Here is a 13,780-nt window from a genome sequence, read left to right on the forward strand (position 1 = left end):
CTACCCAATCTTTACCAGCCAGAGGTTGTAGTAGAGGCCTTAAGTATATAAGTTTTAAAAAGGAGAAAATAAATCAGGAGGAGACATATTGTAGCTTGTGCATTATATTATATGCAGTGTGACACAGATTATCTTAATCAGTCCCAAGGGTGAGGCATCAGTACCAGCCAGTAGTTTATATTAATTTTTTTCTTCCTCCCACACACAATATACCTTTCTATATAGAAGCTACAAAGGAAATGCACAGTGATGCTGAGTACCAGTTTTTGCCCATGCTGGGAAGAAAACCAGGAGAGGGATATTACCTGTAGGTATGCAATGTTAAAGAGTTAGAGAACTCCCATCATGCCAATGAAATTAGAAAAGACAAGGTAACTGCTCTTGAACTCATCTGACTGAACCGTTACTGGACACATGCACACACTAGCTAACAAACTAATATATCTGCTGGTACTCAAAGCATTTTAAACATCACAATCAAATGTTACCAAAGAAAGAAATACACAAAAGTAGTGGATCCACATTCATATAAGCTACTACAATTATCTTGTAGAACTTCACATTTTTAACTCTTTCAGACTGATTGTAATGGCTGTTAACCAAGCCCATGTAGCCTTTGTTAATAGCAAACATGGATTTCTTTTGTCCCAGAGAAGTAAGCAGCACATCTCCTCTCCTTCCATCAAATGAAAAAGGATGGAACTAGAGCTTATCAACAATGGAGTAGAATCTGCACTGACTTCTGTAACACAAATTTATTGAAAGCAGTGCTTAATCACATGGACTGTAGCTATATAGTCAACCTAAAATTATCCATAAGCATTGTATGTCACAGACCCACTGCATGGAGACAGACTCTGAAACAGGCACTTTAACAGCCACTCAGATCCAGTCAGTTTTATTACAGCAAACTAATTTGCCTCTCTACCTGGTCATCCTGTTTCAAATGTCCACTTTGCTCCAGGGACAGTTCTGTTACTTTATTTACTTCTACAAAGTGAAAACTGTCTTCTCTTTTCAGATTTAGGAGCATAGTAAAACTCAGGTTTTTGCACTGCTTTCCTACTAACAGGGACACTAGGAAGCAAAGCACTACATATCTGCTTGGACACTACCAGGGGGAAAAAAAAAACCCACAAACAAAATCCAAAGAACATGTAGTCACAGAAGGAAAAATCACATAGACAGCTTTAATTTTGGCAAATCCTTACTTCTGAGTAAGGCTGATTTCCTTCCTTTGAGTGGATTTGTAACTTTAGCACTATTTTAATCTAGGAAATAAATTTCTATATTACATACTGTACTTCTATCATCTGAAGACATATGGCATGGAGGGGGGCGGAAATCATAATCATGCTGTATGCCAGTTAACTAAAACCTGGTAATACTCTAGCGCTGATCTTCAGAGAAGAATATAAACCTGATAATGCTGTGCAAATTTGTTAACAGTCTATAGAGGCTATGTACTCTTTATCAATGGGCTGCTACATTTTCCCTGCACTGTTATAAAATATCTCTCTTCAAGGTCAGTTGAGCCAGTTTTCTCTAGAAGTAGAGGTTAAATGGTTCCCTACGGTGCAGAGAGAAGCTCTTTCGATAGTAATGCTTTCTTCATGTTTGTTTTCCCTGCAGGAAATCATAAAATGCATTACTGACAGAGACACTTGATTTAAAGTAAGGTCCTGCTCTGAAGAGTGACTCCATGCAAGACTATGTTTATCACCTCTCAGTGACACTGTAACAGATAATTGTTTGAGAAGGCAACGATTATCTTTTCTTGAATGACATCTTCCAAACTCATCCTAGACTGACTTTCCCCTTTCACTAGTCATTACCAGTAACAAAGATACTGTGGAAGTAATTATGGTCTCAGAGACACCCACACACCCAAGTTCCTCTCCAGTAAGGCTGTGTAGTTATAGCCTGGCTTTCTCTCTCATTGCTGTGACCTTATCCCATCTCACAACAAAAGCAACTTGCAGTAGGCAATCACAGTAAGAGTTTTCAAATTTCTGCTGTATTGTAAATACGAATACTTACAACACAGACTATTGTAGGAACCACAGGCAAGAATGCTCAGACACAGTAGCAAGGGATAGTTTTGTAACACTTTAAACTAGATGGACAAACTTTCAGCCTGACATGGACACCAGTGTGTCAATATAGATTCTCATACATCCTGTGTAATTCCACCATTTGGAGTCACTCCCCACTTTGCTCTGAATGAAGGAGAGGAGAACCACTTAATTCTTTCTTTCGCCCACGTCAAATATTCTAACATGATTTTCCAGTGCCTAGTCAGTATGTTTTGTCTTATTTCTGAGAGTACACCAGACTTTCAGAGGTTGCTTCCATGGGCTCAGAAAGAAAGTAACTGGAAGCATAACAGTCAGACAAATAGAAATCCTTCTCACAACCATGGAACAGCCGCATTTTGAGATGAAGCCAGATCCATGTTGGTGAAAGAATAGGTGACAGTGACAAAAGAAAATCTACAGTCCTCGTCTCTTACCATAACCCAACCTCATGCCAGAATTCATAACTCTGCAACCATAAGCTTAGCTTTTGTTTTGTGGTATTCTCCTGCAGCAATGAAGATTTAACCCCTATGCTCTTTTAGTTTTGCGTACGAGCATGTTTTCCCTCCTCTACTTCCTCCTCCAATCCTCCCAGAATTCTCACACTTGTGGTATTTTCTCTGTTGAATGAACATTTCCTCCCCTCTTCATTCTGCTGTTAACTACAAGTGCTTAGGTGCTGTACTATAGGCCACGAAACATAGTTGAAGAAAACCATTTCCAAAGGGGAACTCTTTCTGGTTAAGACCAGTTCAATGATTTTCACAGCACAAAGTTCACCGTATAATGCAAAACCACTTGTATTGTCTCAGATGAAGGGAGTACAGTCTCCCTTTGTTTGCACTTCCACCAAAGGACCTATATGAAGAAATGCTGGCTTTTTTCCTACTGTTCTTTTGCTCACCAAAACCTAACTGCTCATCGGTTGGGCATGCTTCACTTATCCATCCCACATACAACCAGTTGTAGCAGTACTGCAAACATTAGCAGCCTTGATTTCAGTGTCAGCCATGCTGAGCTGACCAAGGGGGCAAGCAGGATATGCTAGCTACACGCTGCAGATCAATCACTGCTGACACCCCTCCACCCAATGTGCTTAAAGGTAGTCTGCATTATTCCCTGGGATTCCATATATTACAGAGCAATGGAGCATCTTTGATCTTGGTACTAACAGCACTGCATGAACTTGTATTTAACATCATGTAAATACAACTAAAGACTTCTTTGAAGTTTCATCTGGAATAAAGTATAAAAATACCAGTGTGATAGTGACAGTTCTTGTGCCCCTGCCATATTTTTTTTTCGTATTCTTCAAATACCTTTGCCAACAACAGAAAGAGCTGGACAGTTTTTGGAGAAGAGGTCACTGTATTTCAGAGATACCAAATCATTTTACAGCAAAAGCTGCATACATCCTATGCTGACAGCTCCTGTAAACTGAGGCTGAAAAGTGCACTGCCTAGTGATGTGCTCCAGGGTGCCATAGGGACTGACAGAGGGGGGAAAAAAGGCGGGGGGGGTGGGCGGGAGGAGAGAGAGAATCCCCCCTCCTTAACGGCAAGCAAACCACAAAATGATAGCCTGCTGAGAAAAGTTTTGCAAAAAAGAATGCATAGCTTAAATTTAATTAACTTTCAACGGCAATAGGAATATTAACCAATTCAAATATGTACTAAAAGACTGAAGAGAAAAAATATTTTAAGTTAAATTTCAGTTAAAAACCCTAAACTTCATTTAAGCATTCATATCGCTACCTCAATTTTCTGCACCAAATTTGTCCCAAGGAGAGATTCTCAGAGCGAAATTTGAAAAAGGGAAAAAAGTAAGCTGGTGGTTCCTGCAACAACACCATAGATAAAAAGTGTTTTTGCAAAAAAGCCCTTTCAACCAGTGCTTCAGTAAGGCAATCACTATCCATGCAGTATGGAAGATTTTGTAAACTGACAAATTTCTTTTTAATCATCCTGTATTTTGGACATTTGCTACTTTCATTTTACTGTTACTAATCTTGACACTTGTCCTTTCAGGCCAACAAAAGCTTTACTGCAAAACCCATGGATTTAAATAGGTGGCATAGCCCTACAATCAAGAGACTTGCCTGACTGAAATAAAGCACAAACCACCATTTTTCCACTGCCAGTGGCTTTTTACCTAAAATAGGTGGTGGTGGTGGTGTATTTTTCAACAGTGTTTGGAATTCCCTCAGTAATCATGATTCTCTACTTACAGTTGTGCCTTTCTTGAGAAGAATCACTACATTTTCCCTCCCCTCAGTTGCCAGTGCTTAGGCCTCTCCTTTACATCAAGTACCTAGATTCTTGAAATGACCTTGTTCCAACCACCACGTCATATAAGGAAATGTTTTAACAACACAAATTACCTTTCAAAATTTACACAGAAGCAAAGAACCGATACAAAAATTCCCAATGCAAAATATTTCCCTTCAAAGTAGACTTCCAAGAAAACATGTTTACTAACAGAACCAGAGGAGATGGCTTGGATATCTTCACAAGAATGTGTGCTTTATAGGCAGACTAGGAGCTGAAAAATCAGGCATTTCACAAGGTTAACAAGTTTGACGTTACACAGAGTAACACTATAAAAGCAAGAGATGTGGTTCTTTTTTGTCCTTCACCCACCCTCCCTAACTAACCTATTCAGATAAATCGTCATGTCAACTTGATTTATACACCAAGGATACTAGCGAAGACAGATCAATTCCCCTTAGAGGTGTTGTAAATAGAAAAGGTCCTGCACATTCTGACGCCAGCAGGGACTAAAGCGAAATGCCCTGCCCTGTTACAGGCTTACCGTGTACTACCAGAGCAACTTTCCCGTGCAGTGTTACTCCCTGCCAGACACTCATGGTCAGATTGTAGCCATGAGCCTCTGGTTTATGTCAAAGGCAAGATTGCATCATTTGGAAAAAGTCCTACCTTGTTTACTTTATCAGCTTTTACTCAATGAGAGTTGAGTGCAAAAAGAAATCACGACTTTCTGAAATTAAGAATTCGTTAAGAATTAATAGTATTTTCCTTATTGAGGAAGCACATCCATTTACCCATTGTAACTCCAGTGTTTCAGTAACAACTACAGCTTCTTATTGGACAACAGCAGTACAGACAGTATTTCTTTCAGGTCTCTCTGAAGAGTGAAAACCACAGAACAAATTAATTTTTTTCCTTCACCTGCACTCACAACATTTCATGTAACTTATTTTCTTTATATATATCTATCTATAGATATCTGAAGACAAGCAGTAGTTTTGCAATATATTTAGTGTATCCTTTGGTAAAACAAAAATAATTTAAGAGAATGTAAGACAAGTATATTAATGTATGTTGCTTATAAGCTCTCTTGGCACAGACAGTAGCATAAACAGTTCCACTCCATCAACTGAAGTCCTAATATGACAGTCACACAAACTATCCTCTATTGGCTACAAAGGCTCTTAGCACCACTGACCAGAGAGCATCCAGCCTGCCCCTCTAACATCTCCCTCGCCAAAGTGCAGTGCACTCTTTTAAAGAGACACTGGCCTTGCTGTGTGTACTGAACATGATGGATATTCTCCTATGACTTTCAGTGGGATGACTGACCCTCAGATTAACAACAAACACTGCCATCCTGAAGAACATGTAAGCATATACCAAAAAAGGGAAGATATAATTCGTCCACCAATTTTTAAGAATGCTTTCCTTGTAATAGAAAATCCTTTGCAAACTCACCCTTGGCCCTAGAAATGCAGTAGGCAATACACAATTTTAAAAAAATAAACGCATACCACAGCAGATAAATAGGCATTTATTAAAGTTCATCTCAAAACAAACAAAAATAATAAAGGACATTAAGGCATCTTGTATTCAGTAACCATCCATATAGAAGACTTCTCTTTCTGATACAAGAGAGCAGATTAGGAAAAAAAAAAAAAAAAAAAAGAGGAGTTCTCCCAACACGTTTGACAGAATGGCAGAATGCTGACTTCTTCCCACTGTCCCACCACTCAGTCAGCAAAGTCCTCCAGGGAATGCCCATTTCTCCAATGAAAGAACTACATAATCTCAACTCATTGAGACATGTGCAAGAAAGCACTTTTCCCTCCCTTCAGATACCCAGCCTTCTGTAAAGATGCACACTGGAGAAAGACTAACAGATGGATACTGCAGAGAATAAAGAAGACATACTCCTACTGTAACCACTCATTTTTGAGCAGACTACAATATTTGGCCTTGCTTTCGCTAGTATTTACTTCTTCTGCCAGTAACTAGTGAAAACAGGACCACAAGCTCTAGTTTGTATTGCAATGTAACAGTTTTTATGTTCTCCTTCTACATTCATATTAGATAAACAAATGACAAAGGTCTTGTTTCCATGGAATAATTTATTTTGAATTATGCTCTCAAGTGACCAATCACTGTTATAGTGCTTTTTTTCTTCAATTGGAATAAGAACATCAGGAAATGTTTACAGTATCATTGGGTTCACTATAACAGGATTTTACTACAGAGTAAAATATAAATTAATAAACACTGCATATAGCACTATTCACGTCACCGTGTTGGCTCTCTGTATCCTTTGTCACATTCTAACCTTTGTTTAAGGCAAGTTTGTTGGGTTTTTTTCCCCCCTCAAGAAGACTACACAGTCTCTAGATAAACTTGTGTGACTAGGTTTGTGAGTTAGGAAATTGAGCTTTATAAAATGTTTACTTCAACAAATACGAAAGTTATTAAGAGAAAGATGGTGACCCAAAATTGCACTGTATTAAAGGGTGGAGTTTCCTTGTACCAAAGTCCTTTATTCATCATCTTTAGAACCAGTTTTGCTTAACTATAAGAGAGACACAAAAAGAAAGTATTCAAAGTTTAGACTGCTATTCCATTTATTGGGAAACAAGAACAACATTAGCTCCATCTTACACAGAACACAGGTATATTTAGTTAATAATACAGACTGACAGTGCTACTGTACCAAGAGACTGAAAAGCATTAAAAATTATTTCTTAAGCTTAAACACTGAATAAGCTTACTTCCTGAAAGTGAAAGTTCATTTAAAAAAACACCACCACAAAACCCCAGAAAAACCTCAGGATACTCCTTCTATTTAATTTGAAGACTCCATCACCAGCTCTCCAAAATAAAAAAGATGAAGCAATGAAAGAAGTATCTCCACACATCTGAGAGAATTCACATATAGAAATTTACACAATACAAAAAGAGCCGTTAACTTACTATTTCTCTCTTTTTAAAAGCTAAGCTTATAATTATTTAATGTAGTACATCTATCAGGAAAATCTACCTAGAATCCAAGACATCTACTACAAATACCTACTTTTAACTCAGAAGGACTCTGCCCAAAACCACCATCATTGCTTACTTGCTCTTATTTAACAGTTAGAACTGGTGTCACATCTTACACCAAGAATTACTTATAGTTGCGAAAAATAAAATAGTTTGCTTTCAAAATTGTCAAGCAGCTATACTGATTTCCACTGAATCAGCAAAGACAAGAGGGTGGAAGAAATCAATCTTGAGGGAGCAAGTAGAAAAGAATTATTTACTGGTGGAGTTGTGGCAGAGAATGCTCAGGCTTGTAGGAGACAGCAAGGCGCTCCCACTTGGGACAGCTCCCTTTTTCTACTTATCCATTGCCCTCCAGAACCTGGCAGCACCACTGACTTTATTTTACATCTTGTTGCCATATGGACACAGAGTATTTGCAGTGCATTTGGCTAGCAAAGCTCTCTCATCATAAAATTAAAATTTAACTGCTCAATAAATAAAGAAGAAATACTACACCAACAACGTTCAAAGAGGAATCAAAGTCCTTCTGACACTAATATTCAGAATAACTAAGCATTTTAAAGCATTTGAGAAATATGTAAATTAGAATCCAAAATGAGCAACAGTTCTTACTATTTCTTGCAAATCTTTTTAACGTTAAAAAAAGATAACTTGAAAATACTTACATGCTGGATGCATATCAAAATGAATCAGACACCACAGTCAAATCCAAAAAAAGTTAGGTAGAAAGGCAAGAAAAAAAATCAGATTAGTTTTCTTCAGAAGTAAGTACAATACTTTTAATATACATATGCAGTATTTTCATAATACTGCACGTAATACAGCCATGTTACCTTAATTACGTCCACCCAGTTCCATCCTCGTGGAAGCTCCCCTTTGTTATCTGCAGAATAAGAAGCTTTTATTTTCAACACACAAGCTAAGGGGAACCTTCACCTCGTTTAAAATCAACATACAAAATTCTAAAGATTCAAAAACCTTCATTTCTCCACAACAAAACCATGAGGACAAAAACAGATATTAATGTCTTAAACATATCCTGTTCTTCAAAGTAATTTTGTTTAAATAAAAACACTTCAGTCCGTCGGATATTTAGTTTAGAAGGCAACTCCAACATGAGCTGGGATGACCAGCAATGATGCATTTTGTCAAAGAACAAAATTTTACACCACTTTTCCTTTATATGACCAACATTTAATATGCCAATTATATATTAAGTTAGGTAGATTATACGTAGAAATTGCTATCACAGGGTACAATTTATTGCTGCAATAGGATAGTATTATCTAGATCATTATTAAAAATTAAGTTTGAACACATAAAAGTCATCAGCAGGATTAGCTGAAATATTGAACGCTTTTCAATCAAAACCCTGCCATTTCATTGAAAGCATAAAGTATCTGCAGAAGCACCTCTGTTTGAGGATACAAACTAAATCAAATATTTTATTTTGGGTTCCAAAACAAATACTTTAATTTAGAAATTACATTTTTAATAATGTGAGTTATTTACAAGGGCCCATCAACAAACCATGTCTTTTGTTGAAAGTGAATTTTTAGAAGTCCCAAATTCTCTCCTCCCACATGGATTTTTTTGAAATTTTCACTTTGGTCACAAAATGAAATAAAAAAATAAAACAAAACCAATGACATCTTGGAATCCCTACTCTATAGAAAGTTGCTTTGACCAGAACTAATATCTCAGGCAAGAATAATTAATCTAAAACAAGCAAAACAGAGACCACAGACTTAAAGTAGTTAATCTTATAAACAAATGAATACTGATTCTGACTCTAGCAAGATGTCACTGAAACATTGAAACAGTGAAACAATATTATAGTGAACAAACCTGTTTTATCAGCTAGTTTTCGTTTCTGGGTTTTGGATAACTGCTCCTTTTTGTCTTTTTTCTTACTTGCTGGTACATCAGGAGTTCCAATTGCAATACTATTGCTTACTGAAGTCTGAGGAGGATAAAAGTGGTTGTTAATATTTTGCATATTAGTACCACAGATGTGTGTGATTCCTGAACCTGGCATACTGAATTATCTTGACTGTCAGAAAGAAGAAATGCTGTCAGCAGTCTGCAGCTTTTAATCAACATATAATCATGACTGCATTTTTAAGAACCATGTGCTGGGGTTTGGAATTATTGCCTTTCAGATTTGCAAAGGGCACCCTCTTACACTTTTTAAATTTAATCATAGAGAGTGATTTAGTCTGAAGGGATTCAGGCTTCCCAAACATGGGAACCATTCCTTCTTCCTCAAAGCGAATCTGCAGCACCACAATGGCCAATGAAGTCCTTACACAACACAGAAGCCACAAACAGACCCAGCCTGACTCATTCAAGACCCTGGAGGTGCACTTATGCAATCCATTGCATCCCAGGAAGGTTGCAGTAATTTGCCCCCACTGCCAAACAGACGCCTTTGATCTCCATTTCAGCTCTCTGTAGTTTTGCTTCTGCTCCACGTCTCCATTTCTATGCTACTCCGTGGGACAGAACTGTAGCCCACAAACATTTTGGTGTAACAGCAAAATAACAATTAAATATAACAATTAAGACCTCAGAGCATTGTGACACCATGCTCTGTGTGTCACTGTTTAGCCACTAACATGTGCATACCCAATATACTGACTGATTAAGAACGTGAAGACAGAGCTATGAAGTATTTGGAATTGTAATCACCATTTTTAGCAGTTTTCAAAGCAAGAGATTAAAATCTGAATTTATCTACTTACCACAGTGTTAACAGGCTGATTTTCCATGAACAATTCTTTATTATCTTTGGCATATTCAAAAAGTGTGTATGTCATAGCAGTTCCAAGATTCGCTTCAACTTCTACCATTAACTTATCCAATATACTTTGTTTAATAGCTGCAGATCTAAAAGAAACCATAAAATTCAACTATAATCTAGACAGATGAAGAAAAGCTTGTCAGCCGAAAAGCCCTCACATACCAGGGTAGGAAGCAAAGCTCTCATTAATACTTACATTGTATTGTTGAAGAAAGCATCCATCGATATGACTGGTGCTGTTTGCGGATATGTTTCTGGCCAAGAAACCTCTATTAGAAAGGCTTTGGGATCTCCACTTTCACCTATCTGAAGGGAAAATAAAAACTTTATAAATCAACAGTTTCCAGTCACTTATTAAGGATTACAATGACAATATGCAAGTCTTTCACTTCTTTAAGACTATCCAAATTCCTTAAGATAACTATTTTCATCAAGTTATCAGTCAGAAAATAAAGCTGTTCTCTAGAAAAAGTATCAAATTTATGACATCAATATTAATGTCTACCCTGCAGTTTTCATCCTAGGAAAGGCAGCAGAAACACTGAAAGCTCTCCTTATGTTTTTTTTAATCACTTGGTTTTAAAAGCTACTTTGTAGCATGTGCAAGCCAAATATTATACAAACATACATGAGAACAGAGAAGATGAAGCCTTCTTCCCCCCCATCATCCCCCAGCATCCAAGCTCAGAGTAACATGAAAACAAACCACAAGACAGCATTGAAATAAAGATGACGATAAACTAGTGACCCAAGATAGCAAAAATTATAGATAAGAATTTAAATATTTACATCTCACATCCCTACAGGTATTTTATTTCACTACAAGAAAGAATGAATAGTAACAGACTTAAGAAGTCAGTAGAATGAGACTGGATTAAAAAATCGTAATATGAGAAAAAGGCACACTTTAATATAAATAATCATGCACACCAATCCAATTCAGTGAACCCAAATTACATATACAACCCTTACAATAATGTTAAATGATGTAAAAAACAAATAATTTTTAAAATTTAAAACTAGTACAGGAGCTCCCAAAGGTGTACTATACAAACAGAAATAACTGTTTCACACAAGGATTTGGAACACTAGTGCAACAAAGTTGGTTAAAGCCGTGTTCCAAAACCACCCAAAAATTCTCCCTTATTTCCCTCATTTTAGAATAGGCAAAATCTGGCTTCATCAAATTATGTAGAACGAAGCATAGCCAGAAAAAAAAGTTCTAATCAAGGTAAAGCTACCATAGCTCAAAAATAATAATAAAAAAAAGAAACCAACAAAAAGAAAAAAAGTTGGTGCTTTTTTAGTTACAGTGTCTATTTCAGCAGAGTAGACTAACTGACATTCAGAACCATCTGTCTTACAGGTGAAATAAATAAATAATAAATAAGTAAATAAATAAATCAGGAATCTGCAACATTTATCAAGACATCATCTATACTGTTGCAGGCCAGTTCCCACCACTGCCAAGAAGAGAACTGGTGGTACAGTTTACAGAGCTCTTCTCTCAGGGAAGCACTGTCTGGCGCTGAGCAAATCCATACAGAAAGCTGTGTGACCATGCTCTCCCTTGCCAGTGCAGCCTAAAAATTGGGTAGCCGTACTTGATTACAGAACAGCTGAGTTTTGTATGTGAGACACGTGCAAGACAAATGAGGCTCAGAAGAACAGCATACTAATTCTTTTGACCTTCTCATGCACTTGCTTGCAATATGCCTTCTCAGAATACAAATTCTTTTTCATGGGAAGGATGCATAATTGCCTTTGTCTGACACTAAGTTTTACAGTATTTAAAATGAGTTCTAACTTTTGACAATTATTTTTTGTCTAATAAAAATTAGCAACTACCAAAGCTACTAAAATGTAGAATGATACATTGTAGACTTGTAGGCATGTCACATTTGCTCTATTGAGGAAATTAAATTTACTAATAATGGTCCTGTCAGTGAAGGAAGGCTGCATGTACATGGATAGGATTCAAGTTCTGTTAATTAAATTGACTTACGTATCTCATTACAATTACTGATGTTATTCTGAAGTTACTTGAGAAGTCATAAAAAGGTTCTTTTAAATGCCTCCTACCCACTACAAGGATATGGCATTTTCAGAAGTCTTCCTTCTGTCCCATGAGCGCCTAAGTTTTCATCAGTAAAGTTCTCTGGCCATCCAAAGACCTGCCTCAGTCCATGCCCAGAATAACTTCCAGGTCTTTAAATTTGAGAAAGCTGGCAAGAATTTCATGCCAGAATCTGACTGCATGTCTCAAGCTCACCACTCTCTGTATATCTCTCCTGAGCAGATCAAATCAGTACACATGGTCAAAGCATTTTGTGGATTTTCTCTTTAGTAGGTAGACGAGGCATGTCAACTACCTCTGGATGAGAGACTAGAACCTTGTAACTGAGGAACAGGGAAGGTTCAGAGCTTTACATATAAATGTCTCTGTAAATGACACTTCTGACCAGCTAGTTTAAGTACTACTCAGCACAGTGTTGCCTTCAGCCAGTCTGACAGTTCTAGCTACGCAGTACCTATGCATGTGAGCAGGATGCTTAGCTAAGGGATAATAAACCCGTGCTGGGAGCAGGATCCTCAATACTACACGTTGTGCCATCAACCGTTACCGTACCACAGATCCTGAAACAACCACCTACGGATCTACCCTTTACTGCCCACCGAGGGCCCATTCGTTTTCGACAAGCCCTGCTACGCCAACTCCAACGCAGCAGAGTAACTTCAAGGTGAAACCCGCGCTGCAGCGACTTGCAGTCCTTCACCTCGCCTTACCCTGTACTGGAAGGAAACCGGGCTAAGCTCCCTGAAGCACGCGTCTCCCTCGTAGATAGAGCGCAGCGCTTCCAGCTCCATCTGCGGCACAGAGCACAGAAGGGGTGTGTGTGTGTTACCGATTTCGGCCCGAACACGAAGCTGGCACCCCACGGCGGCTGCTTTGCGAAGCTGTGCGCGGCCCCGCCGCTTTCGTGCCCTCCCCCGGCCCCCCGCACCCCCTCCCCGCCTACCCAGCGGCCGGCTCTTCCCTCCCGCTCCCCGCCACCCGCGCCGCCCCTCCTCCCGGCCCTTCTCCCCAGGCGCGGGGCTCCCTCAGGGCCCCGGGGCCAGTGCGGGGGAAGTCTCCCAGGTCGGCTCCCCCTCAGGCAGCGGCGGCGGCGGCGCCTCACGGCCTCCCCGCCCCTCACCTCCTGGTCCTCGTTGGCCGCCATGGCGGGCGCTGCGGGGGAGGCGGCGCGCCGAGACCCGCCCCCCCCCGGTCCCTTCCCGTCCCCTCGCCGCCGCCGCCGCCGCCGGGGCTGGGCGGGCCTCGCTGGGGCGGTGCGGCCCCGCCGCTCTCCCACGGGCAGGTTCGAGCGGCCCCGCCCGGCGGACACACCCCCCCACAGGGCAGAGCGGGTCACCCGGTCGCTCGCTGCTATTGGTCCTCTCCTCCCGTCACCACCTCTTCCCAGCCTTTTCATTGGTCGGCTCCACTCGTCTTGCCCTCTCTTCCTTCTTTAGCTAACTGGCTCCTTCGCTAGTGACGTACCCGCGCAGGCGCTCCCTGACTGGCAGGGCGGTAGGGCGGGGCGCCCATTGGTCGC

General features: G+C 39.6%; 1 protein-coding gene across 3 annotated transcripts; it reads right to left on the reverse strand.

Annotated features, from left to right (window-relative positions):
• Window positions 1–5,866: 5,866 nt before the first annotated feature.
• Window positions 5,867–13,579, reverse strand: RWDD4 (RWD domain containing 4). Of its 3 annotated transcripts, XM_075091205.1 has the most exons (8): window positions 13,382–13,536; window positions 12,972–13,052; window positions 10,381–10,490; window positions 10,126–10,270; window positions 9,230–9,344; window positions 8,215–8,264; window positions 8,047–8,049; window positions 5,867–6,908 (listed from the first exon to the last, which is right to left on the reverse strand). In XM_075091205.1, the coding sequence occupies exons 1-8, from the start codon at window positions 13,403–13,405 to the stop codon at window positions 6,876–6,878; spliced, it is 561 nt and encodes a 186-aa protein (XP_074947306.1). In that variant the 5' UTR covers window positions 13,406–13,536; the 3' UTR covers window positions 5,867–6,875. The 3 variants fall into 3 exon arrangements, with proteins under 3 accessions (XP_074947306.1, XP_074947305.1, XP_074947307.1); XM_075091204.1 differs by lacking the exon at window positions 8,047–8,049 and having other exon boundaries at window positions 13,382–13,579; XM_075091206.1 differs by lacking the exon at window positions 5,867–6,908 and having other exon boundaries at window positions 7,164–8,049; window positions 13,382–13,571.
• Window positions 13,580–13,780: the final 201 nt, after the last annotated feature.

This window comes from Phalacrocorax aristotelis, chromosome 4 (genome assembly GCF_949628215.1).
Source record: "Phalacrocorax aristotelis chromosome 4, bGulAri2.1, whole genome shotgun sequence".
Classification (NCBI taxonomy): domain Eukaryota; kingdom Metazoa; phylum Chordata; class Aves; order Suliformes; family Phalacrocoracidae; genus Phalacrocorax; species Phalacrocorax aristotelis.

Excerpts from the sequence above, each read along its gene's own strand:
- RWDD4 (XM_075091206.1), bottom strand. The coding sequence starts at position 13,405 with ATGGCGGCCAACGAGGACCAGGAG. Across the intron at positions 10,491-12,971 it reads CGGTTTCCTTCCAGTACAGG|ATAGGTGAAAGTGGAGATCC; the intron begins GTAAGGCGAGGT and ends TTTTCCCTTCAG. Across the intron at positions 8,265-9,229 it reads AAAACTAGCTGATAAAACAG|ATAACAAAGGGGAGCTTCCA; the intron begins GTTTGTTCACTA and ends CTTATTCTGCAG.